This window comes from Mizuhopecten yessoensis, unplaced genomic scaffold (genome assembly GCF_002113885.1).
Source record: "Mizuhopecten yessoensis strain PY_sf001 unplaced genomic scaffold, ASM211388v2 scaffold5503, whole genome shotgun sequence".
Classification (NCBI taxonomy): Eukaryota; Metazoa; Mollusca; class Bivalvia; order Pectinida; family Pectinidae; genus Mizuhopecten; species Mizuhopecten yessoensis.
Window position 1 is genome coordinate 353,842 of NW_018406081.1, and position 25,593 is coordinate 379,434.

The 25,593-nt window shown below is 36.3% G+C and overlaps 1 protein-coding gene across 2 annotated transcripts in view; it reads right to left on the reverse strand.

The window, feature by feature from the left end:
* The window catches only part of LOC110450754, a 105,627-nt gene extending 80,423 nt beyond the window's left edge, over positions 1 to 25,204 (reverse strand). Inside the window, exons 1-23 of one of the 2 annotated variants that reach the window (XM_021498442.1) lie at positions 25,117 to 25,167; positions 23,673 to 23,735; positions 22,791 to 22,980; positions 21,716 to 21,879; positions 20,298 to 20,349; positions 19,442 to 19,545; positions 18,930 to 19,011; positions 18,639 to 18,695; positions 17,075 to 17,158; positions 15,729 to 15,781; positions 13,883 to 13,943; positions 12,181 to 12,244; positions 11,852 to 11,940; positions 10,869 to 10,976; positions 9,473 to 9,577; positions 8,951 to 9,025; positions 8,736 to 8,802; positions 6,753 to 6,853; positions 4,748 to 4,816; positions 4,141 to 4,371; positions 3,501 to 3,583; positions 1,785 to 1,878; positions 1,473 to 1,541 (exon numbers count right to left, since the gene is read on the reverse strand). In XM_021498442.1, coding sequence (XP_021354117.1) covers positions 1,473 to 1,541; positions 1,785 to 1,878; positions 3,501 to 3,583; positions 4,141 to 4,371; positions 4,748 to 4,816; positions 6,753 to 6,853; positions 8,736 to 8,802; positions 8,951 to 9,025; positions 9,473 to 9,577; positions 10,869 to 10,976; positions 11,852 to 11,940; positions 12,181 to 12,244; positions 13,883 to 13,943; positions 15,729 to 15,781; positions 17,075 to 17,158; positions 18,639 to 18,695; positions 18,930 to 19,011; positions 19,442 to 19,545; positions 20,298 to 20,349; positions 21,716 to 21,879; positions 22,791 to 22,931 — 1,953 coding nt within the window. In that variant the 5' untranslated portion in view covers positions 22,932 to 22,980; positions 23,673 to 23,735; positions 25,117 to 25,167. Of the gene's footprint in view, positions 1 to 1,472; positions 1,542 to 1,784; positions 1,879 to 3,500; positions 3,584 to 4,140; positions 4,372 to 4,747; positions 4,817 to 6,752; positions 6,854 to 8,735; positions 8,803 to 8,950; positions 9,026 to 9,472; positions 9,578 to 10,868; positions 10,977 to 11,851; positions 11,941 to 12,180; positions 12,245 to 13,882; positions 13,944 to 15,728; positions 15,782 to 17,074; positions 17,159 to 18,638; positions 18,696 to 18,929; positions 19,012 to 19,441; positions 19,546 to 20,297; positions 20,350 to 21,715; positions 21,880 to 22,790; positions 22,981 to 23,672; positions 23,736 to 25,116 lie in introns of both variants that reach the window. The other variant, XM_021498443.1, reaches the window with a different exon arrangement.
* Between the last annotated feature and the right edge of the window lie 389 nt (positions 25,205 to 25,593).

Genomic DNA, 25,593 nt, shown 5'->3' on the forward strand with positions numbered 1-25,593 from the left:
TGACAGGGATCCTTTCCTTAACCATTGGGTCATACCTCTACAGGGACAGGGATCCTTAACCATTGAGTCGTATCTCTACATGGACAGGGATCCTTAACCATTGGGTCGTTTCTCTACGAAGCCAGGGATCCTTAACCATTTGGTCGTATCTCTAGAGACAGGGATCCTTAACCATCGGGTCGTATTTCTAGAGACCGGGATCCTTAACCATTGAGTCGTATCTCTACATGGACAGGGATCCTTAACCATTGGGTCGTTTCTCCACGAAGACAGGGATCCTTAACCATTTGGTCGTATCTCTAGAGACAGGGATCCTTTACCATCGGGTCGTATCTCTACAGAGTCAGGGATCCTTAACCATTGGGTCGTATCTCTACAGGGACAGGGATCTCTACAGAGACAGGGATCCTTAACCATTTGGTTGTATCTCTACAGAGTCAGGGATCCTTAACCATTGGGTCGTATCTCTACAGGGGCAGGGAACCTTAACCATCGGGTCGTATCTCTACAGAGAGAGGGATCCTTAACCATTGGGTCGTATCTCTACAGGGGCAGGGAACCTTAACCATCGGGTCGTATCTCTACAGAGAGAGGGATCCTTAACCATTGGGTCGTATCTCTACAGAGGCAGGGATCTTTAACCATTGGGTCTTATCTCTACAGAGACAGGGATCCTTAACCATTGGGTCGTATCTCTACAGAGTCAGGGATCTTTAACCATTGGGTCTTATCTCTACAGACACAGGGATCCTTAACCATTGGGTCATACCTCTACAGGGACAGGGATCCTTAACCATTGGGTCGTATCTCTACAGGGACAGGGAACCTTAACCATCGGGTCGTATCTCTACAGAGACAGGGATCCTTAACCATTGGGTCGTATCTCTACAGAGACAGGGATCCTTAACCATTGGGTCGTATCTCTACAGAGACAGGAAACCTCAACCATTGGGTCGTATCTCTACAGAGACGGGGATCCTTAACAATTGGGTTGTCTATAAATGAAGGTGGTCACAGGTTTGACTACACATTAACTCATTTACCCCTTAAAATTCATAATGAACTATAAAAACCTTTGAGTTGGAACAGTTTAAATGTGTCTACAGGGGTGAATGAGTTAAGTAATGTATAACATTTCACTTATCAAATCAAAACTTTTGCATTTTTCATCATTCCTGCAAGAAAGTTTGTGATAATTAACTGGTGCTTATCACCTTTACGTATACTTTATTATCAAGTCTTAACTATTGCCTACTGGCTAGGCAACAAGTTTGTAGTGTTTCAGTCAGCATGTTTTTCAAGGTCGCAACTTAACAATGTTAATAAAACCTGTATAACATTAACCCTTTCAACCCTATGTAACTTTAGTAAACTCTACCATGCATTGATTTGGATGAGTCCATTATGGTCTATTAAGGATAAGATACTGTGTAAAACAGTGAGGAAATAATTCTCACAACATACATATGTACCTTGATGAAGGCATCTTCTGAACAGGAAGCAAACAGACCAAGTAGAGGACATTTGTCTAGGGCTGTGATCTGTAAAAATGTGAAAAGACAACATATTATACTCTTTTTAAAAAAAAAAAAAACTTTTTTTTTATTTCAAAATTTCAACATTAGAGAGAAAATTCACATTCCTTGACATTCAAAACATATGGCATGGGCTTATTGCCAAATGTAGGGCACCGTACTTAGAGACATCATTATCATAATAGTACTATTTACTAATAAGTTTATACTTTTGATCAATATTGTTCTGAAGAGCTGTTCAAAACAGACCTTTTTATCATGGTCGTCATCCTCGGCATGTTCCAGCTGTGTATACTGGGGTGTATCGGTGTCACTACCTTCCACTCGGTACATCACTAGCTTTCTGTAAGGAGTCAAGACTTAACTCACATTTAACAATATACTTCTTCAATATTAATAGTACTTATCTAAGGAACTAACACTTGTGGAACGTTTTAACTAACGAATGAGTCTCCAATTAAACTAAAACAAAACAATTGTCTCTTACTAAAATAAAACGATTGAGAGCAAAACACAACGACACCAGCATACGAAGAAAATTTGCCCTGGGAGCTCTGGTTAATTTGAGGCAAACAACGTTTTACAGTGTATATAAATGTTTTGGACACATAAGATACAGTAGAAATAGTTTTGTGATGATGGGAATACTGTGCTTTTTGTAATAAGGGCTGTTCCATAATTGGCGATTTAAGGAACATTTTGGAATAATTAACCATTGGCTATTTTCGGAACACTGCCATGGACATTATAGATATGGCGGAGGTGTCAGAGGCTAAAAGGCTGATATTTAAAGCTTATTTATAATGAAGCTTCTGACAGACAGAAGGAGCAGGAGTTACAACTATACAATCATGTATATTGCTGTTTATTTGAGGTAATACTAACCCTTTGTGGTTACTTGTGATGATAGCTACACTCAGGGTGTTTTCGTACCTGCTGATATGATCAGGACCACTATGTAATACTAACCCTTTGTGGTTACTTGCGATGATAGCTACACTCAGGGTATTTTCGTACATACTGATATGATCAGGAACACTATGTAATACTACCCCTGTGTTGTTACTTGTGATGATAGCTACACTCAGGGTGGTTTCGTACATGCTGATATGATCAGGAACACTATGTAATGCTAACCCTTTGTGGTTACATGTGATGATAGCTACACTCAGGGTGTTTTCGTACACGCTGATATGATCAGGAACACTATGTAATACTAACCCTTTGTGGTTACATGTGATGATAGCTACACTCAGGGTATTTTCGTACATGCTGATATGATCAGGAACACTATATAATGCTAACCCTTTGTGGTTACTTGTGATGATAGCTACACTCAGGGTGGTTTCGTACATGCTGATATGATCAGGAACACTATGTAATCCTAACCCTTTGTGGTTACTTGTGATGATAGCTACACTCAGGGTGGTTTCGTACATGCTGATATGATCAGGAACACTATATAATAGTAACCCTTTGTGGTTACTTGTGATGATAGCTACACTCAGGGTGTTTTCGTACATGCTGCTATGATCAGGAACACTATGTAATACTAACCCTTTGTGGTTACTTGCGATGATAGCTACACTCAGGGTATTTTCGTACATGCTGATATGATCAGGAACACTATGTAATCCTAACCCTTTGTGGTTACTTGTGATGATAGCTACACTCAGGGAGTTTTCGTACATGCTGATATGATCAGGAACACTATAGAATACTAACCCTTTGTGGTAATTTGTGATGATAGCTACACTCAGGGTACTGATATGATCAGGAACACTATGTAATACTACCCCTGTGTTGTTACTTGTGATGATAGCTACACTCAGGGTGGTTTCGTACATGCTGATATGATCAGGAACACTATGTAATCCTAACCCTTTGTGGTTACTTGTGATGATAGCTACACTCAGGGTGGTTTCGTACATGCTGATATGATCAGGAACACTATATAATGCTAACCCTTTGTGGTTACTTGTGATGATAGCCACACTCAGGGTGTTTTCGTACATGCTGATATGATCAGGAACACTTTCACAGGGAATCTGAAAAATTTAAAACAAATTTACAAACAACAATAAAGAAATTTTAGGAAAGATGTAATCAAACATCTTAAAAATGTTATATGACGATCTGAGCTTATGACGTTTTCGGAAAACAGGACCACAACTTTTACCATTCGTTACACCATATATAGCTATTGCTTTACATAGCCACTGCCTTATCTGATCAGGCATTCATTTTTGTGCACATCGGTGGAAGGACAATTAATCCTAGCTTTATTCAGATGGCTTTATAGTTTATTCTAAAATCTCGTTCTCTGACAATAGGATCCCCATTGTTTGTTACAAATAGTTAGATAGTAATGACTTCTGTGTATGTAGACAATCAATGATGTTAGACGCAATTACGTAAATTTGACTACAATATTTTTTGCCAAATTTAACAGAAACCATGCATCTGATCAAGGTCAAGATGATGTTTTTTTTCAATGTGTTGTAAGTAAGAAAAACATAAGAGAACTTCTGATTAAACTAAACAGGAAGTCTGAAGTTATTTCAGGTGATCGTGTAAATCGGTACAAGAAAGGGGAGATAATTACCTCTAGGATAGGTTCTAGCGTGATGTAGTCGCTTCTTCTGCCTGAAGATACCTTAATTTTCCAAAGCTTCACAAGATTATCATTTCCACCTGTGACGATAGTTTTGTTGGTCTCTGACATCTGATATCCTGTGGGGTCTATCTCTGTGACGCTCTCCATACATGTAATCATACCTCTGTGCGTTTGCACACTGCGCACCATTTCACAAACTGTTGCATCCAATAGCGACACCTGCACAATTAGAAGTCATATTTTAGGTTGAACATGATATTCTATTTAAATCTTTTGGGCTGTTTCAATTTTTCCAACGATCTTGTGAAAGTTTATAATAATGACAATCACAATATTTGTTAGTTTTAAAATGAATGTGCTTAATCAAGAAACCTCTATAACCAAGAACTCTGTAGAAACTGTATACCTGTATACAAGAAACCTGTGTAAACCAGACTTTAAATATTGTCCTTTTCTTTGCAGTCCTGTGTAAGAAGAACCTTTGATAGAAACCAATTAAGTATAAAAAAAACAGCCCCAGTCAGCTGTGCCATCTTAAGTGGCTGACAACGTTTATACCTCAGTATTGAAGGCGTTTTCATTAGACTGTACTGACCTGACCATTCACCTGCCCACCGAATATGACGATGTCCGTCATTTGCAGACCGTTCTGACCGGTGTAACTCTGTAAAAGAAAGATAAGCAGGAACATGACACAGTAGACAGGGTTGGTTTGAGGAATTATATTTTGTTGCGCCAGAAGCTTGAGAAGTCGATCAAGTACATCAGCCTTGACTGCAAAGTCTTAGGTTCTGATCTTACAGATAGTGGGATATTGTTCATTATGTTGTAAGATAGTGGGATGTTGTTCATTATGTTGTACTGTATGCTAGTTTGCTATATGCTGCCACTTAACTTTGCTATTATGCCATGTCTGTGTTATAATACCCTGTAACTGTGTATCCGGATGGCACAGTGGTTGATGAACTCGTCTTTCACCAAAACAGCAGGGATTTGATTCTCTGATCAGATATGAAAAGGCATTGGGTCACCTACCCAACTCCGTGGGTTTTCTCTGGGTACTCCAGTTTCCTCCCACATTAAGACAAGAGTGATTCATATAAGTTGACAAAACTTGTTTTACAATTGTTATACCCCTACTTTGTTATGATGCTTTGCTTCAATGACCCTTAATTAATGTTATCATACCCCTAATCTTATATGTAATTTATGATTCCTTGCTATAATGTCTCTTGTTTGCCTAAAGTGTCTATTTCTGATAACCCTAGTTTGCTATCGAGGATTGCCCTTGTGTAAATGCCCCTCATTAGATGTGGTGCCTTCCTACTGTGCCCCTAGTTTGTTAGGATGACTTGCTATTATGTCCATAATTGTTTGCTACAGAATGATGCCTCGCTATAATGGGAATTTTGTTTACCATAAATTCCCTTGCTATTCCTTGATAACATTAGTTTGCTATGAAGCATTGCTCTTATGTAAATGCCCATTGAATAGTTATGGTGCTTTCCTTCTGTGCCTTTAACTTGTTAAGGTGCCCTGCTATTATGCCAGTAGTTTGCTATGATGCCTTGCTTATATATGCCCCTATTAAGTTGTGGTGTTGTTTGACAGTGCTGACTAGTATTAAATGCGATGTCACATAGGAAGGTATTCAGAAATTTAAGTGATTGTGTTCTTTTTTAACATTACTATTACATTGAATGGGCAAAAAAACTAACCCTGAGAATGTTGGTTCTCTAGTTAAATATCACTTAACAAGAAATCACTGAGGGATCTTGTTGCCCACCATCATAATCTTCATTAGTTCTATGTGTGACAGGGTTCAATTGTACATAGGATTGAGGTCGCCTTCTAGCTTCGAGCTAGAGCGAATTTCCCTTTAGCTCAGTGGTAGAGCTTCCGACTAGGAACCTGGAGATCGAGGGTTCGATCCCTGGTGGAAGCACACTATTATCTTTCCTGTTACACTATGTACTAAGTTTGTTCTGTTCTCTTAATTTCTTTTCTTTTCTCTTCTCTGTTGGATTCTTAGTCTTGTCAACAGTAAATACATCTAGTGGTAACTTTTAATCAAAATTATATAAAGCTGAGTTTGATGATGTTCCTTCAAATCGAGGTCACAGTATTCTTTTTGAGAAATAGTGATGACAAACTTCAGCTGCAGAAATCTAAGATGTCTAACTGGACATCTTGTTTTTCTTCAATCAGTCTCATAATGAAACATGCACAGCTATGGACCGGGACAAACCTACATGCAAAATTTGAGAAAGATCTGTGAAGTACTCTCGAGATATTACAATAACAAACTTGATCTTTCAAAGTCAAAGATGGCTGCCTGACAGCCTCCTTGTTTTTCATACAAGTCTCAAAATGAAACATGCACAGCTAGGGACCAAGGGGAACCTTCATCTGAATTTAAGAAAGATATCTTCAGTACTTCTTCAGTAATATTAATAACAAGAACTGTTTAAGAATGGACGATGGACGGACAGGTGTTTTGAAAACAGCGCCATATGATGATGGAGGGGTAAAATCTTCAATGATGAATGGACAACCCAATCCCTCCCTCCAAAGTTTACAGCCCCTAACATAGCACTCACCAACTCCACCTGTAACATCTGTGTGATTCTCTCGTCGACGTACCCAGACTGCCACACCTCCACCGCCTTACACGGGTTGGTACGACAGTTAAACACGATCACTAAAATGTAAAAGACGTGCATTGATTAGGTTGCCTTACAAGCTTCAGCTGTAGGGAATTTGCTTCAGCTCAGCGGTAGAGCATCGGGCTGGAGAGCCAAGGATCGCGGGTTCGAGCCCTAGCGACGGCACTATCTTTATCACTATTCCTCGTCCTACTACAAAAATATAGTAGTACTGTATGAGAATATTTTTAGTCTCAATGTCAGATTTTGCCTTTCTTATTTATACAAGTTAACAGGAGTTCCCAGAAGCGGTACATGATACGCCTGTCAGATGTCGAATGAGCAGTTTTCCACAAAGGGCCATAAGTGCATAAATTTTGGAGAGATAAGCGTTAATTCTACAAAGGGCCATAACTGCATAAACAAGAGGCCCAATGGGCCTGCATCGCTCACGTGGTATTAATCTCACACTACTTGTAATCTTAAAAGTGGACTAAAATACAGCTACAGACAGAATATCAGTGTTTGATTCATAAGAACCTATTAAAAGATTTAAACATATGACGCCTGTGACCTTGAATATCGAACAAGGACATTAGGTTGAAAGTGGATCAAGGTCATTCATTTGAACTAACTTGGTGGTCCTTCATCCCAGCATGCTACAGGCCCAATATCAGTACCCTGGGCCTTTCGGTTATTGAGAAGAAGTTGTTTGAAGATTTAACGACATTTGACCCCTGTGACCTTGAAAGTTGGTCAAGGTCATTCATATGAACTAACTTGGTAGTCCGCATCCCAGCATGCTACAGGCCCAATATCAGTACCCTGGGCCTTTTGGTTATTGAGAAGAAGTTGTTTGAAGATTTTTAACATATTTGACCCCTGTGACCTTGAAAGTATGTCAAGGTCATTCATTTGAACAAAATTGGAAGCCCTTGATCCCAGCATGCTACAGGCCCAATATCAGTACCCTTGGCCTTTTGGTTATTGAGAAGAAGTTGTTTGAGGATTTTACGACATTTGACCCCTTTGACCTTGAAAGTATGTCAAGGTCATTCATTTGAACAAACTTGGAAGCCCTTGATCCCAGCGTGCTACAGGCCCCATATCAGTACCCTTGGCCTTTTGGTTATTGAGAAGAAGTTGTTTGAGGATTTTACGACATCTGAACCCAGTGACCTTGAAAGTGGGTCAAGGTCATTCGTTTGAACAAACTAGGTGGCCCTTCATCCCAGCATGCTACAGGCCTAATATCAGTACCCTGGGCCTTTTGGTTATGCATGAAAACATAATACGTCCCGTCATTCGAGGGGCGTATAAGAACTGTCTTTATCATATCACCGGTAAACACTTGCTTATTAGCCATCTGGGTCTACACTTGCACTGTGAAATTTATTCTTTTAAAATATTTTCTCTTTTATAAAGCTAAAATGTATCATATTTTTGCAATTTTTAGCATTTTGTATGAGTAGCGGGAAATACAACATGGAATATTTGTATTACGACCAATGAACCTTTGGTCACTAACAGTTATTGAAGTTCATAAGTATTTGCATGAATAATTTATTATTCGTCATCGTCTCATAATCAAATTTTCATATTTTTTCTATTAAAACATGTTTTAATGTCTACATTTTATTTTTACATAGGTTGTCACTATTTATTAGTAGCCAGGGTCTACACATGCATAAGAAACATTTGTTCATTTAAAATACCCTCCCTTTTTAAAGGATTGAAATTTTATCAAATTTTGCATTTCTTAGCTAAATTTTGGTAGGAGGAGTAAACCAGGAAAGACTTGGAAATGAAGTTGGATTCCTTCGTTTTTTTGGTGTTTTTTTTACAAAAACAGGACAAAAACAGTTAATTGATGTCTATATGTATCTGGGCCATTTCTATTGCACAATTAAGAGCAGACATCAATTTTTTTTATCTTACCTTCTCCATTTTCTAAAACAGTGTGCAGTCTATCTTTTTCTCTGTTGTATGCAAAACTTGTCAGAATCTGAGGAGAAAAGTCAAACACTTTTGAAGTGACACATTTTTTTTTTATAAATCAAAATAATAATACTTTTCCAACATATCATCAGAAAAGGGAACATTTTCAAAAAATGTACCCAATTACAAAAGGCCAGAAGTTCAAGGTCACATACCTGGAAGGATGGCATGGGATAAATTAAGGTCAAGGCCACTCCGGTGACAGGTGAGAATAGGCGGACTGAGCCATCCTGTGAAACAAGCAAAATGTCAGAAGTTGAACAGATAACAAAGCAGTTCATATTTAAAAGTCAAATTCAAATACAGAATGTTTGATCTATTAATTATCTTTCAATTTTATTAAATGTACATCAAAAAACCAAAGCATTCATGAGCATTTACAGTTTGCTTACAAATAAGAAATGAGGATTCATTTAATGCTTTTCTTGGATAAATTTACCAGATAAATTATAGACATGCACATCTGTGCGTTTAAAGATTTTAATTTGAGTTAATAGAAAAAGTCATAAACATCATAAGTTCATAGTGGAAAATGGTCAATCAGCACTTTAAAATTATGGAGGGGGAAAAAACCAAGAAAAAAGATAAAAAGAGTAAATATTAGGTGTGTACCAAGGGAGACAACTGAACAGTTAATGTTCCATTGTACTAAACCAAATAATCCTTTGACTGTGTACCTCAGTGGAAGCTATAATCCGGTTGGCCAATCCATTACTACGTTTCCCAGGACACAGACAAAGGTTCTCTACCGTCGACTCCACCGGGGCAAACAGGTTATAAAACTGAAACCAGGCATCAATATGTATTTTCAAATTTCTCAAAAACAGCCTACAAGAGTCTGGTATCTAAAGAGGACTTAATTATTGGTACTATTCCCGTATCTGACCAAATCTATTATAATGTATAGGTACAAGAATATTTATTGAATATATCTATTTAACTTTTTGATGTATGCAACACCGGTCTGTTCAAAATATATTCAACTTTGCCCTTCCCTGGTAAAATCCATATTTGTCCAGTTTCTATTTCACCCTTCACATTTAATTACTATATACATCATGTTGTTTACAAATACTCCCTAAAAAAGGCAAACATTAACCCTTTCACCACTGTAGACCATAATGGACTCATCCAGATCATTGCATGGTAGAGTTTACTAAAGTTACATAGGGGTGAAAGGGTTAAGCTGCAGTGACTATTTCCTGGTTTACGTACAGTTCACTATACTGGCTGTTATTGGACTAAAGACAGGGATTTTGCCAGGTGTTTATAGGGTCCAGCACAGGGACCCATTCTCAATTGAAAATGACCCTGCATTTTCCCAATTTCAGTCTTTATATTTTCCCAATTGGATAAAAATGCATGTTTATACAAGTTTCCAGTCGTTTTATGTCGCAACGTTCAAAGTATTACCATCCACGAAGGGGCATAAACAAAAACACGGAAACGATGTGTTTATTTATTACTATACAATTTACTGAAAGAAACAGCTAGAGGGAATTTGTTGCTTATCACATTGCAGGTTTAATTTTTTCCAAACTTCTGATATTTTCCCAGACCTGTACATGTGGGAACACTTATGAAACTATCCAATTTTTCCAAATGCCGCTGATATTTTACCAATTCCTTCTCAGGGGGCCTTTCCAAAATTAGCTGTCAAAGCTTTTACCTCACTTTTGGTGAGTAGTTTATCAAAGGACTGTACAAGAGGAGTGTAAATAATACTTTTTATCACATACCTGTTGAATCCTGTTATAGTAATACAAGCAATTTTCAGACCATGAAAAAAACGTTCTATATTGCACATGTGCAATACGGAATGTTGTATTTACCTACTAGCCAGAACTCTTGAATATATATTCGTCCACACAATAAACTTGTGTTTTCTGATTCGTTAGAAAAACACAAGTGTGTGGTCTTGCATATGTATTTGACTTTACATTAAAGGAGAACTTGTTGGTTTAGACAACCATTCTGAAACTCAGTTTATCAATCAGGGGATCTTGAATTATTGTGACATACACAATTCTACCAGGTAAACAGAAGGGGGATAACTCCTAAGAGTGAACATACCTGATTTAGACCAAAAACTTTTATCTCCATCTCCGTCTGACAGCAGAACTGTTCGTCTGAGAGAAGCTTCAGGTGATATATTTTCTCTGACAAGTCAAACCGCATAAACTATAAAAAATGAGGAAGACTAGAAGCTATTTAGGAGAGCAAATATTTTTACACAAATTTACCTTCTTTATTTCTTTTGAGTTACAACAAAAAGCGTTAGTAATTATCCAATTATTGGCATATCAGGTGCTTCTTACTCTGCATGCATTTAAAAAGAAGTTTTTTTTATTTCTAGGAAGCTAGCTAGACTGAGATGTCACAGAGAAGCTTGAGACTGAAAATAGCCTGACCCTGAGAGACCAAGAGACTTCATAGCTTGAGATTGAATTAGCCTGACCCTTAGAGACCAAGAGACTTCGTAGCTTGAGATTGAATAGCCTGACCCTGAGAGACCAAGAGACTTTGTAGCTCGACTCTTTAGACTCCAGAAAATCATTAGACTTACAAATGAAACCCTTTCATCTAAGATATAAAATGTATTTAGTAGACTGATGCTTTCTTTCTTGCCTCTCAGTGAATTGAGAGAAGACCAAATAAGCTACTCACACAGTTATACGTCAATATCTGTATTACAGATTGGGAATAAAATTCTCCAAAAATTTAATGCTAAATTGAATGACATGTTATGTATTAAGACCTCAATAATATTATTTCCTTCTAAAACATTTGAAGAACCTTGATATGGTAGCAGGGAATATTTTCCATGTAAAATGACTGGTTGATATGATTTTATAAATAACATCTGCTGGACCTTTTGTTATTAGCTCATCAAAATAGCTCACCTAAATACAACATTAGATTGTTGTGTGTCAGTTTTGCAACTCGTCAAACACAATAAACAAAATGGCCAAAGTCTTGTTTTCATTCAAAACATAAAAAAAAAAAAATAATATTGTTACATAAGTAGAGTTAATCCAACACTAAATCGTACTTACATTAGAAAAGTTGTCCATCCGCCAAATCTGAACACTTCCGTCTAATGAACAGGAAAACAATAGGGGTTCCCTCTTATGGACAGCTAGATCTACAATCAAGTTGATGAAATGAATATTTTTATAATGATTACAAAAACCAAAATAGAACAGCAATTTAAAATCCAGTCCCAAAGAATAAAGGACACAAAATAAGCCATCATTGAAATCACAAACAGATATAAATTGTAGTAAAAAAACAGGTTCTTCACAAACTTTTGATTACAGTTTGATTGCTGTACTAAAAACAAACAAATACAGAGGAAAAAGATACTCAGTGAAGTATGACCTACCTGTGACGGCAGCATTGTGACCATAAAAGGCATGCACCTGTGTAAACACAACAGCATTCCACACCTACAAATAAAACATATTAAAATTTGAACTATTACCACATCAAGTATTTCTTAAGGATCATCGTACAACTGCCAAAAGAATGAATAAGTGATGGAATCTGTTTACGGGCATGACTATACAATTTAGCTTTGATATATCATTTCTGAAAACCTTGTGGGACTTTTATGAGAAATAATAAAGATGAAATGAAATAAAAATATAATCGACTACAATGTTCTGAATATAACTGATTGAGCTACTAATGTCATCTGAAGTTTACTAGCCTAACTGCGCTACAGTTATATCCAAACAGACGTTACGAGGAGGTTACTGTATATAGGAAAGACCACAGTGTAGTGGGACAGGGTTCCTTAAAGGGAGGTTACTGTATATACAGACACAACAGTGCTGTGGGACAGGGTTCCTTAAAGGGTGGTTACTGTATATAGGAAAGACCACAGTGTAGTGGGACAGGGTTCCTTAAAGAGAGGTTACTGTATATAGGAAAGACCACAGTGTAGTGGGACAGGGTTCCTTAAAGGGAGGTTACTGTATATAGGAAAGATCACAGTGTAGTGGGACAGGGTTCCTTAAAGGGAGGTTACTGTATATATAGGAAAGACCACAGTGTAGTGGGACAGGGTTCCTTAAAGGGAGGTTACTGTATATAGGAAAGACCACAGTGTAGTGAGCCAGGGTTCCTTAAAGGGAGGTTACTGTATATACAGACACAACAGTGCAGTGGGACAGGGATCCTGAAATATAATATAGCCTGTTTCTAGTTCCTCAAGTACATTCAAGTACATATTGGCAATACAAAATCCAGGCTTGTGGTGGTGGTGGTGGGGGGGGTTGGCGTTGGCTGTTGGTAATTGAACATAGGCAGGAATCCAGCAATTAATTATACAGCTGTGCAGTCATGTATTTCTTCTACTTTTCCAATCATATCAAACCTTTTGCATTTCAATCAATTTACAGGAAAAGCTAAAAAAAAGTCTGTTAGACATGAATGCCCAATTGGCCGTTTGGTTGACCTGTACAATAGCAATAGTGACCTTGGTAGTTGACCTTGAAAACCTGAAATACAACCTCCTCCAAAAGTATTCTCATACTTGACCTTTGTATTGACTTTGATGAAAATCCTTTGAGAATTGAAGTTGGCAGAGTAATAACAATGAATCAGGGTGGGACAGAATGGGATGAAACAGGACGGGACAAAAATGGGCAACACAAATTATAATCCTAAAATGTCAGGGGCATAAATATTGTCTTTGAGTGGACACTTGTTTGTAAAACTTAAACACTTTGTTTGAAATAATTTATAATAGAAATCTCTAAATAACAATGTATAAATGCTGTTATTATGCCATGCACCTTCTGTCCATCAAGTAATTCAGGTCCCACAAATTCCTAAAACATTATCTTGTTAAAGTAATACAAAAACTGATTTTATAGTTTCTTTCAAATTATATTCATAATCTGGACATAGAAAATGTTTGAATTATCTCGGTTATCATATTTTTTAGGAAAGAAACAAAGATTTTGTCAGTTGGAACAAACTTTTCACTTAAAGAAGGTTCTTTATTCTTAATTCTAATCTTTATTAAATTCAACTCATCTGCATGATTTAAGCTTTCCTAGAGAAGGGAGATAACTCACCTTTACTGCACCATCTCCTCCACCCGTGATGAAATACTCTCTCTGTTTGTAGAACGAACAACTGAAGTAAAAAGTGAAATAGTTAGAACAAACAACTGAAGTAAAAAGTGAAATAGTTAGAACGAACAACTAGATCGAAGTAAAAAGTGAAATAGTTAGAACGAACAACTGAAGTAAAAAGTGAAATAGTAACTCAAAAACAATTCAATATATTTCACAGCGCCCACAAACACATAGAACATATTTTCATTAGTGATGGTCAATTAGTTTAAAATCAGAATTGGTTTGTAATCTGAAGTAGTAAACCAATGATCAAGGTTTATTATTAGACTGAATACCCAAATACAGTGTGAACACCACTAACACGTACATCTCACATTTTCTTCATTCAAATCAGTAACAGTATTGTTAACCTTCATTCATTTACCCACTAACCTCCTTGTCCCACTATAATTAATAATAATAATAACAATTTGAGGTTCTTATATACCGCTTTATCACAACCTAGTTCATAGGTCGTCTTAAACTGGTTCACAAATTATTATCCGTGGTTGTAGGGCCTTTGCAACCAGCCAATATCTTTCTCAACTCCCTGGGGAGCATACAGCCGGATCTGCCATTTTGGCACTAACAGCTAGCATTCAACAATTCTAGCACTGCCCAACCACGAACTCGTTTGCAGCTGAGTAGACTGGAACAAGCGGCGTAGAGTATCCTGCTAAAAGGTACAACACAATGCCGTGCCGTGACTCGAACATGCAACCCTTCCGTCACGAGCCCGGCGTCCTACCACTAGACTACCGTGCCTCCTACTATCCATGTACCCAGTACTGTTCTTGGAGACAGATAAATATAAGTTTTTCCATTAATAAGAAGTCTCCCACTAAAACAATTGTTTTATAATCCAGCAACTTATGTTGGGAATAAAGGTGAGTGGTTAGTTAAGCTTTGTAAGGCTATAACACTTATAACATGATTCCTTTGCTACACGTGTTTTGATTGGATACGGACCATGTTCTAATCTGCGATAGAATTATGATCAATCATATTAAGCTCCTCCCATCGCACTTAAGCCACGCCCTGTTTCTAACCAAAACAAAATGTGACTTCAGCTCACTTCTTAGCAAAATTCCGCTGATAAGGCTAGCAGGCAACATAACAGAAAGGACCGATGAAATGTATTTGTTGAATAAAGTAAAAAGTAAAAAACAAATGTTCCTTGTTCAATCCAAGGCAAGGCATCTAGTTAGATCCGAAATCAAATGAAACATTTCACATGTGTCATACTGATTTTGCACAAAACTCTTCACAAATCTTAACAAATAGTCACCAGTTTTGTCGATAAGCACAGATTAACGCACGGATAAACTTTGGTAACAGGACGTTCACAAACAATCCAAATAATCCGCCTTGTCAACATACAGATTGAGTGCTCGCCAGTATGGGCGGGGTCAAATGACTGACTTTTAAAAACTTCTTTCTGATTTGTCAGTCCGCTGCAGAATGACACGTCACCAGCACAGGTCACAGAGTACTTTACTACATACTTGTAGCAAGGAAATACAATGTTTCTAAACATATTAGGGTAGTATATTTGTTAAGGTGTGTTAGAACAGGGATAGTACGTTGTTTTTCGTGTCTATACTGGCGTATCCTATCGATCTCAAGTTCAAACCAAATTTTCATGTTCTAATCGCCAGTATAGCCATTCAAAACAATGTACTATCCCCTAAATAATTAATAACTTACTAAGATACCTAACTGGATCTTGTCCCGAAAACATTTTACTCTACAAGTTAACTTAACTTTTCACCAATATTCATTTTGCTGTATAAATCATACTTACCATTTCAGTGATCCCTCGTGTCTATTCTGTAAGTGGTGAGTTTGTTTCAGCGTCTATAACACAAAAATCAAATTTCACCAAAAGAAATCCTAAAACATGAAAATTGAATACCGTAGAAATAGACAGTCATTATTAGTTATACAGGTCTTTGGCAAGGTACATGGTCTCATGTTCGCTGTCAGGACCTTATGTACCCTGAGCTGAAGGCGAAGGGTACATAAGGTCCTGACAGCGAACATGAGACCATGTACCCTGCCAAAGACCTGTATAACGAGTTTGTCATACTGCAAAACCATTGAAAACAGATACTGTGTAGGGAGGTAGTAGACGGGAAAACAGATTATTTTTTTGGTATTATTTCAACAATTTAATAAATTTTTGAATGTAATAAGTCAACAATATGGTTTTGAAACAACATTAAACAACAACTCAGTTCCTTATTAACTCGTAACGATTGATTTTTGATATTGTTGATTGTTGACATTAGCAGACGAACGTTCTCAGGTGTGTTCGATTCGAATCTTCGAGTTATCTCCCTTACAACAGGCGCGCGTGCTCTTATGTACCCTGGCAAGGATACTAACATAGCTTCAGGTACCTTGGCAATTCGACCAATCACCGTGCGACATTTTTCTTTGCAGTATGACAAATGGTTAGATCTGTTAGAGATACATCAACATCTTATCCACAATTATATCCAATTCAAAATGTATCAACACATTGTCCACTGGGATGCTGTTAAGCTTCACTGAAAGAAGGCCTCTTTCCTGTCCGAGTCATTTTATACAGCAGGTTTAATTTTCCTGATATAGAATCCTGAACGAGATTTTTCGAAATCATGGAGAATGTTTCCATAATCAGGACAATTTCTGGTATATAGAGGAATATGTGTTTTTGATTTGCAAGTGTCAGATATTTTTGATATTTTTTTAGTGTGTATTTTGGATATTGGAAGGAAGCGCTTTAGAGTAATTTCACAAATTATATAGGGCACTACATAAATGTTGTATATTATTATTATCATTATTATTTTTCAGAATTAGAGAAGTTTGCGTTCCTGATATTGGAAGGGAGCAGACATTTTTGATAATTGGAAGAGTGTGTGTTTTTAATATTAACAGGTATTTTTTTCCTAATTCGAAGAGTTTTTGTTTCTGATATTGGAAAGGAGCAGGTATTTTTTATATTTATATATATAGCAGCAGAATCTTTTGTTCTTTGGAGGATTTTGTTTCTCATATCAAGACATGGAGCAGGAGTTTCTGATGTCAGGAGAAAGTAAGGTGTTCTTGATATTGGAACAGTCAACAATACAAATTTCATACACAATATGACACAGTACAAACCTCGTAGTTGATGACAAATATGTTGTGGTAAGTCAGAATCAGTAACTGTGTGTTCCTCGTGTCCACCTTGATGTCAATCACCCACTGAAATAAAAAAAAATAAAAAAATTTTTTTACTCTATTTCTAATTTTAAATAATATATTTTGCGATCTTCTGCTTACCAAATTTAACACTTCTAACACTGAAATGGCATTACATTTATCAAATACAGCAGTCAAATATTGCTTCTGAACGGGAGGTCTCTGGGTGTGTATATATGTACATCTATGTATATGGGCTAGAGCTTTCTCTTACACTGGACAAATGCATATCTACTTTTCCCGGAGCGAGATATTCTTTTCTCTTTAATATCCTGGACAGGTGTATCTGCACTTTGACTGTGAGATATCCTAATCGAACCCTAGGGTTGAGACGGGAGGGATTCTCCGATGTATAACAATGGTATGACGTCACGTAAACAATACAATGAAGTCACGTCAATAAGGCATTAAGGTCACGTCAACCCTGAATTTAGCCAGTAACGTTAACATTACATTTTGTATATGATACACAATGGGTGAACAGGGTAAGAGAAAAAGAATCAATCACCCCCTTGAGGTGAGATTTGGAATCTCAACCCTCGGGGAAAGATTCTTAAATTACCAAACACTCTATCGGCAAAGCCTTGTGTTTGGCAACTGAAGAATCTTCCCCCTTGCGTTGAGATTCCCCTATCTCAACCCCAAAGGGTGCAAGAAATTCTATTACTCCACCGTACAGTTCAGAAAGGGTGACGTCACTTAGTCAGCCATGCACTAATGTCAAGTCAACAATTCACTCAGCCTGAAACACACACATTGCATTATGTATATGGCAGGATCAAACAGGGTACGAGAAAACAAGTGCTTCACCATTTGGGTTAGATGGAGGATCTCAACCCTCAGGACAAAATTCTTAGGTTACCAAACACTCTGCAAGCCTCATGTTTAGTAACTAAACATTCTTCCCTTTTAGGTGGAGATTAATAGAATCTTTCACCCCCTTGGGGATGAGATAGGAGAATCTCAACCCAAGGGGGAGGATTCTTAAGTTGCCGAGTGTTTGGCAACTTAAGAATCTTTCCCCGAGGGTTGAGCTTCCCCTATCTCACCCACAAGGGGGTGAATGATTCTTTTTCTCTTACCCTGTTCTCCCATTATGTATCATATACACAATGTAATGATAACGTTACATGCTAAATTCAGGGTTGACTTGATGTTGATGGATTGTTGACGTGACGTCATTGTTTTGTTGAAGTGACGTTATGCCATTGTTATGAATAGGGGAATCCCCCCATCTCAACCGTAGGGTGAGACAAGGAAATCTCACACCGGTAAAAGTGCGGATACACCTGTCCAGGGTAAGAGAACTATCATTCTCACCCCCTAAGGGAATGAAAAATGTTCTTAATTTTGCAGGGATGTCCTACAGGTATCTTGTGTAGATAGATTGTGGTACAAAAGCTATACAATTCTTAGGTGATTTATAACTTATTATCTATGTCACGAGTAAATTACAGTGTAACAATGTACATTAGATACTTACCTCATCTGGACCTATGTCAGTTTCATACTTTAACACTCGACTCAATGTGGCAGCATGCTGAAAACATATTATGTCTGCCATTAGATCACATAATACAAACTGTGGCATCATTTAAACTTATCAAAACTTTTTTTAGAATTTCTATTTCATTGAACATTTTTAAGGTTTTATAAATGAACAAATTGGAATAAAACACTAGCTGGCAACATATTTTAACTTCAATTTTAAACATTTTTCTATAATGATTATTTTAACAAACTCCAGTTGGATGAAGTGGTGGTGACCTCTGACCTCTGATCCTGTGACCTTCCACTGCTCCAGTGTGCCGATTCCTCCAATGTACACCTCATCTGCCTCTCTGTTATATGCCATGCTGCAATTTGGAACAAGGTCAGGATGTATACATGTACTTTAATACTGATAAATTTAGATATGATATTATATATAATATCAAAAAAGAATCAAACAGTGATTATCAAGTCACTTAATACTTTTTTATGTTTCTTTTTTCCAACAAAAATATTACAGATTTAAGGGAGATATCTCCAACACGAATTACTGGTATAACGTTTAGGGTAGTATATATCTTCAAGGAAGATAATTCTAACCCAAATTACATGTATATTAATGAACAGGATTGCATATGTCCTTAAGGGAGATAATTCTAACAAATTACAGGCATATTAATCAACAGGATTGCATATGTCCTTAAGGGAGATAATTCTAACACAAAATACAGGTACAGTGTATTATGTGAAGGATAGCATGTGTCCTTAAATAGCCAAGTTATCAACAATACTTACCTAAGGATGGTTGAAGAAAAGGAAACAAAGCCTTTCTCCTGACATTGACTACTGGCGTCCGTGAAAACATGCAGCTCCATTTTGGATGAAAAGCCAAGATACACCTATCAAAGTAGATCATTAACTGTGTCTATGAATTACTGGGTCAATATCTCATTTGGAGTTCCATTTTGTAAATACAAAAATTGAATATGTTTGAAATTGTTTGATAGGTTTTTCATTACCTGTCACTGAGTAAAATTACTCCTATCAAATAATTTCTAACAAATTCAATTTTTCAATTACCTATTTTTTTGAGTTCTGAATTTTGGCTCAATTAAATTATCAATTGATAGAATAGATATGTTAACCTTTCTATAATTGATCAGTTTGCTATTTTTGATTTCAACTACTGATTACAAATTCCATTATCGATATAATCAGTTTATAAAAACTGAACTCAAATGTCAAATACCATGTAATCTTTGCATTGAAAGTAATTTATTTTATTGACTTTTATCATAAGACTGATGTTACTATTGAATCAAAACAAGCATCTATTGACATTATGATAGTGTCATCACTTTTATAGGCATTCAGTGACTTCAAATTATAATAAACCAATTATGCACCCAATCATTGGACGGTTTATTATTTCCAATTACAAACCAATCATCAATCATGATTTTAAACCAATTGCCCATCCCTATCTTACACTTATAAACTTATTTATATATATATATATGTTTATAGACAGGCCATTACACAATGTGAGTAAAAAAATTAAAAAGAATTGAATATTTCTACCTTGTTTTTATTTTTTTTTATTTTTTTAAACCATGTCATTAAAATGTTTAGAATGCATGGTCTGTCTTACCCGATGTTTATTGACATACATCAGAGACGTCAGCTCACTGTGAATTTCATATCTGAAAAGAAAAAAATGACAATTAAAATTTCATTTACAATTTGTTTCATTTACAATTTGCAAAAAATAGGCTACTGGAAGAAGTGAACCTGATGGATATCTAATATGTTCTTACTGAATTCATTCAGTAGTTGCTTCAGAGATACGGCTTCTTTAGGGGTCCATTTTTTAGGCTTTCGTCCAATAAAATATTTGCCCTTCATGAGTAATATCCATATTCATGTTAATATCGCCCTTAATAACTAGATAGTGTATGCTGATTACTTATTTTTCGCTGTTAGGATAATTTCACCCCCATTGTGATTGGCGAAAAAGGCAAAAATTTCCCAGTATACAGTAATGCTATTTTTCCCCTGAATCAATTTCCCCGTTCCATTTTTTTTTTAAAGTTTTCATTTGTAATCAAATGCGTCTCACATCTTAAATAAAACAGTTTTTGATAAAAAAAAAAAAAAGGATGCTTAAATCCTTTTATTTAGTATTAACTCTTTCCGTACCGGATGTCCTGACATTTGTACTAGACGCGATCGCCCCCGCACAGATAACAAAATGGCGGATTATTAATGTACTTTTTAGACGAAGTATAATTGCTGCAAGAATTAAACAGGTAACCGTGAACAAATATTTTTATTGTTTCATGTTGTTGTTCATAGACACACCTTTTTGCAGCATTATGAATAACTGGCAACTGATTATGACAGAGAAATCGACATCTGTCCGGCAAAAATCGATACGAAACCTTGTATTCAAAACAGAGTTGTAGGTTCCCAATAGAGACTGATTACGGTTACAAATACGAAGTCACATTTTTTTTTAAATACAAGAAGATTTCATTAAGACTTACATTAAAATATTCATATTTACTTCCATAAATCTAAATAAATATTTGGTGATGAATTTACGAGTGTTCATATCGATTTAAGCTGCCACCATATTGTTGAATATTTGAGACATCAATCGCAAACATATTGCAGGAAATTTGAAAACAATAAGTCACAAAATGAAAATTGTGTACTCTCACTACTCTGCACTTATAAAAAAAATCTTTCCAACTGATGGGTGCTGATTATAGCGACAATTAATTGTTTAACGTGAATGTCGGGTGCGATAACCAGCTAAACATAGCACAAGTTACACCAAAGCCTGTTGTCGTGTGTACACGACAACGGGGATGAGACGGCCTATTATTTTGTCATCTGTACACGACAACGAGGAACCAGGGTGACATACTGTTGTTGTGTGTACAACACAACGGTACGGAAAGAGTTAAGTCATGAGAAAGATCACAAGAACCCGTTGAATATGAATAATAAGTAATAAGCATGTAATTGGCCTAAACATACCATATTGACTCTGGACAGATTTACCTTTGTTGAGTGACAGATGCGTCTCTTTCGTTGGAGTCCATAGTCCAGACACTTAACTGGTCTGTCGTACCGCAGCGATAGTGCGTAATAAATATGTCCCCACTGCTTGACGGAAAATGTGTCATACATTTGATAATCCCCGGATGTCGCATGGTATGGTACAACTGGAAATCAAAACATCAACAAAGTTAGAACACGTACTGTAGAAACGGAGGAAGCTAGGACGTATTACTTTTTTAAGTAAAGTAAGCCACTTAATCCACTGATTCAACCTGGCACCAACATTAAACCTTGAAACTGTGATTCGACAGCAGACGAATTTACTTTTTTTTGTGTAGCAAATTAAAGGAATAGGCCGAAGAAAATACTGCCTTACTGGCAATCTAGCTTTTCCAGCGATGTGGTATAAAGCTGGCAGTTGTCCTACAGTTACAGTAAACACATAAAGTCATTGGCTGGATGGGTGCCTGCTATAACATATTCAGTCCCCCCCCCCCCCCCCCCCCCCCCATTTGTTTCTTCAAACCAGAAGAAAACACTATTATATTTTCATTCGTTACTATGGGGTTGGAACTTTTTGTCACATTTTGGGAAGAAAGTATACCAAATGTGAAGGAAATTTTCAGGAGTAAACTGCAAATTTTGGGAATTAGGCATGAATAGGAAATATTTTCAATTAGGAATGGGGCCCATTATTACCCACAAAAAGATCACCCCAAAAAAACTGAATGCAGTGCACTATATAGTATTTGCTGCCATAAACTTGCCCTCATTATTTAGGCATATAGGGCGAAAGTGAAATTGTGGCAATTTTGGGTCTCCAAGATTTTTGGTTCAATTTGATATTTAGATTTACTTGTACACTGAGACTGAAGGTGAGACTCTTTGGTCAATATTTAATAGGACATGTAGTGGTTGAGTTACCTCCTCCTGAGTGATGTCCTAGTGTAACAGCTAAGGAATTTTGGGGGGGGGGGAGGAATACTGCCTTACTGGCCAGCATACAGTGATGCAGTATAACCCGGGTGACTGACTGCACATTAAACTAGTTATTAACCTCTAACTTCAGACTTACCTGTGGACCGTGATTTAAAGCGAGGCTCTGGTCCATTTTTTCGGGTGCCTGTAGTTTCTGGATTATCTCCTCCTGAACGCTGCCCCATTTTTTCAGCTTGTCCCATTTTTCCCCGTCCCTGTTGTCAGTTTCGGACAGCATTTCTTCACCCTACTCTCCGGTTCACACAATTAACCAAACAACAGTATGGCTGAAAATAGAGGAACAAAAATGAATGAAAACAACACCACTCCAGCCTAACGCATCATACGCATCATACAAACAACCTCAGTACAGGTTTTTATAAATACAGGTTTTATACTGATGTTATATATAGAGGAGATATATTTCAAATGTTTACCTGCAGTTTGTAATATTGATTGGTAGGTTTTTATGTCTTTGCATTAGCTAAGGTAATATGTCTTTGACACTGTGTTTTAATTTAATAAATACAAACCTTATTTATTTTATGTACAAAAATTATGAATTAAGTTTCACTGATTTGGGCTTTAATTAACGTTAAAATTCAGTTTCAATGTAATAACACGTACCCTAATAAAGCATGATTTTGACAATATATTATATTTGATCATTAATTATCCTCACTATATTATATGGAAAAATTAAATTGCTGTTAAATATGGTTAAATAATCACTCTGAAAAACGAAATTTTAATTTTAATAACCAAGACGAATTATACATGCATAATTTTGTACACCTAATTAAACCATAATACAAATTATCTATGTACACCAAGTTAACAATAATAAACATGACACAACATCTGGATGATATTTTGTTATGAAACACACCATTATTTCATTAATTGATATGATAGCCTAACAGTTCATTAGGAAGTATTAAGATTTTTTAATACTTAACATGAAATTCATAATATCTACCTTGTAGCTTTCTTGGTCATCTTCAGATCCCATTATGATAATTCATATCCTTAATGACTCACACTGTTTTCAACATTTTAAGTGAACTTTTTAAACAAACAAGCCATTGACATTTTGAAACACCATTGTGTACAATATGGTAAAAATAAAGTGTGCTAAAACCTTTGACAAATGATTAATCTTGATTAAATAAAACCCTATAATACAGGCAAAGTATTAAAAAACTAATCCCCAAAATCAACTGCTGGTATTCAAGAATCTTTCACATAGTAATCCGTGTTAGTTTACAGCAACTTAAGTACATTATTTTAAATTTTCTAAAATTTGTTACAACATTTATCCAACAAAGCTTCCACATTTCAAATATGAATTATAAAGTGCAAAAAGATGTTTAAGGTTAAAGCTAGGAAGCACATTCAATCTGTTTTAAAGAGCCAAACATTCTAATATGTATGAAGTACTATGTTTTTATTACTGAGAGTGCTGAACAAATCATTTGTTAATCAGAGATAATCTGACTGTACTAAGTACCTTTAATATATATATATAGGCCTAGTGTTAGACATATCCATGTACAGGTGACCACAGAATACATGCATGGCAATGTTACCTGTTTGCATCATAGTGTAGACACCATGTATATATAGATATATATTGTCTAAGGCTATTTGAGGCCATTTGTACACTTAATCAGTTTGTAGAAAACTTTAAAGGGTCACAATTAGATTTGATTCCTAACTTCCAAGAGGATTTAATTGACTGGGATTCTATTACAAAATTGAGGAGACTGTTCCTTAAGTCTCTTGAAATGTACCTTGGGTGACCTTAAGTTTAGGCCTATTGTATTTTTTTAAACAATAAGGCTAGTTAGAACTTGTCGGTATCCACTAAGAGTCAGGTAATTTGTAGTGTAAATCAGTGTTAATCATGCAGGGCTTTTAGTTGACCATTGACACTTTGCAAATTTAGAAGTCAAATAACCTTTATTCTTTAAATTTAGATGTCAAAAAACCTGTAAAATAGCAAGATTAATTTTACCGAATGTAGCCGTAACAAATTATCAGGTCCCTGTGAATGTAACTGCGTGGGTAGCACAGAAAAACACATTTAAAATGAAAAATAAAACACTTTACATTTTTGTTTTATGCCTAATAATTAAGTGTCAAATGGCAGAGGCATTATCAGTGATACTTCTTAAAATAAATGCTACAAGGCTGAGCAAGTTATAGGCCTAGCTAGATTAATTATGATAAACTTCTGTTTCAAGTTATCGTCAATGCTCCAGGAAACTCCAGGAAACTCCCTAGTCGTAGGCGTTTCTGGGCAGTGAATATCAAAAGTTTGATAACGACCATGACCAATAAGCTATTATTACAACACAATATATCATACATGTACGCATTAATATATTTGTTTACAGGAAAACTACAACTAAGATACATACGGCTACATTTTCTCTCGGGATTTGATCCAAATCCAGGTCGAAATTCTGTCATGAACCATCTTTCAGAAAGATGGCGGGAGATGTAAACAATGATGACGTCGTTTGATTGTATAATCACGTGGTTTATTTCTCACGCGCTCTGTAGATTACCGGAGAAAAGTTTCGAGTGCGGCAAAATGTAACGATACGATTGCGTGCAAGGTCTGTAACCAAAACTGATGTGTTGGCGTCAATAATTGATTACTGCAGGAATGCTGCAATGCAGTAGTGTTATGGGAAGACGCCGCTCAACGACACAGCCGTCAAGTAAACGAAAAAACAATATACCCAAAACGCTCTTCAACTATGCTAAGTAAAAACTCTTTTTCAATAACATCGGCATCAACATGGAATAAACTACCTGAATATGTTACTTCAGCAAATAATGTTAACAAATTTAAGAAAAAGAAACTAGACAACCCCTGGAAAAACCAAGAA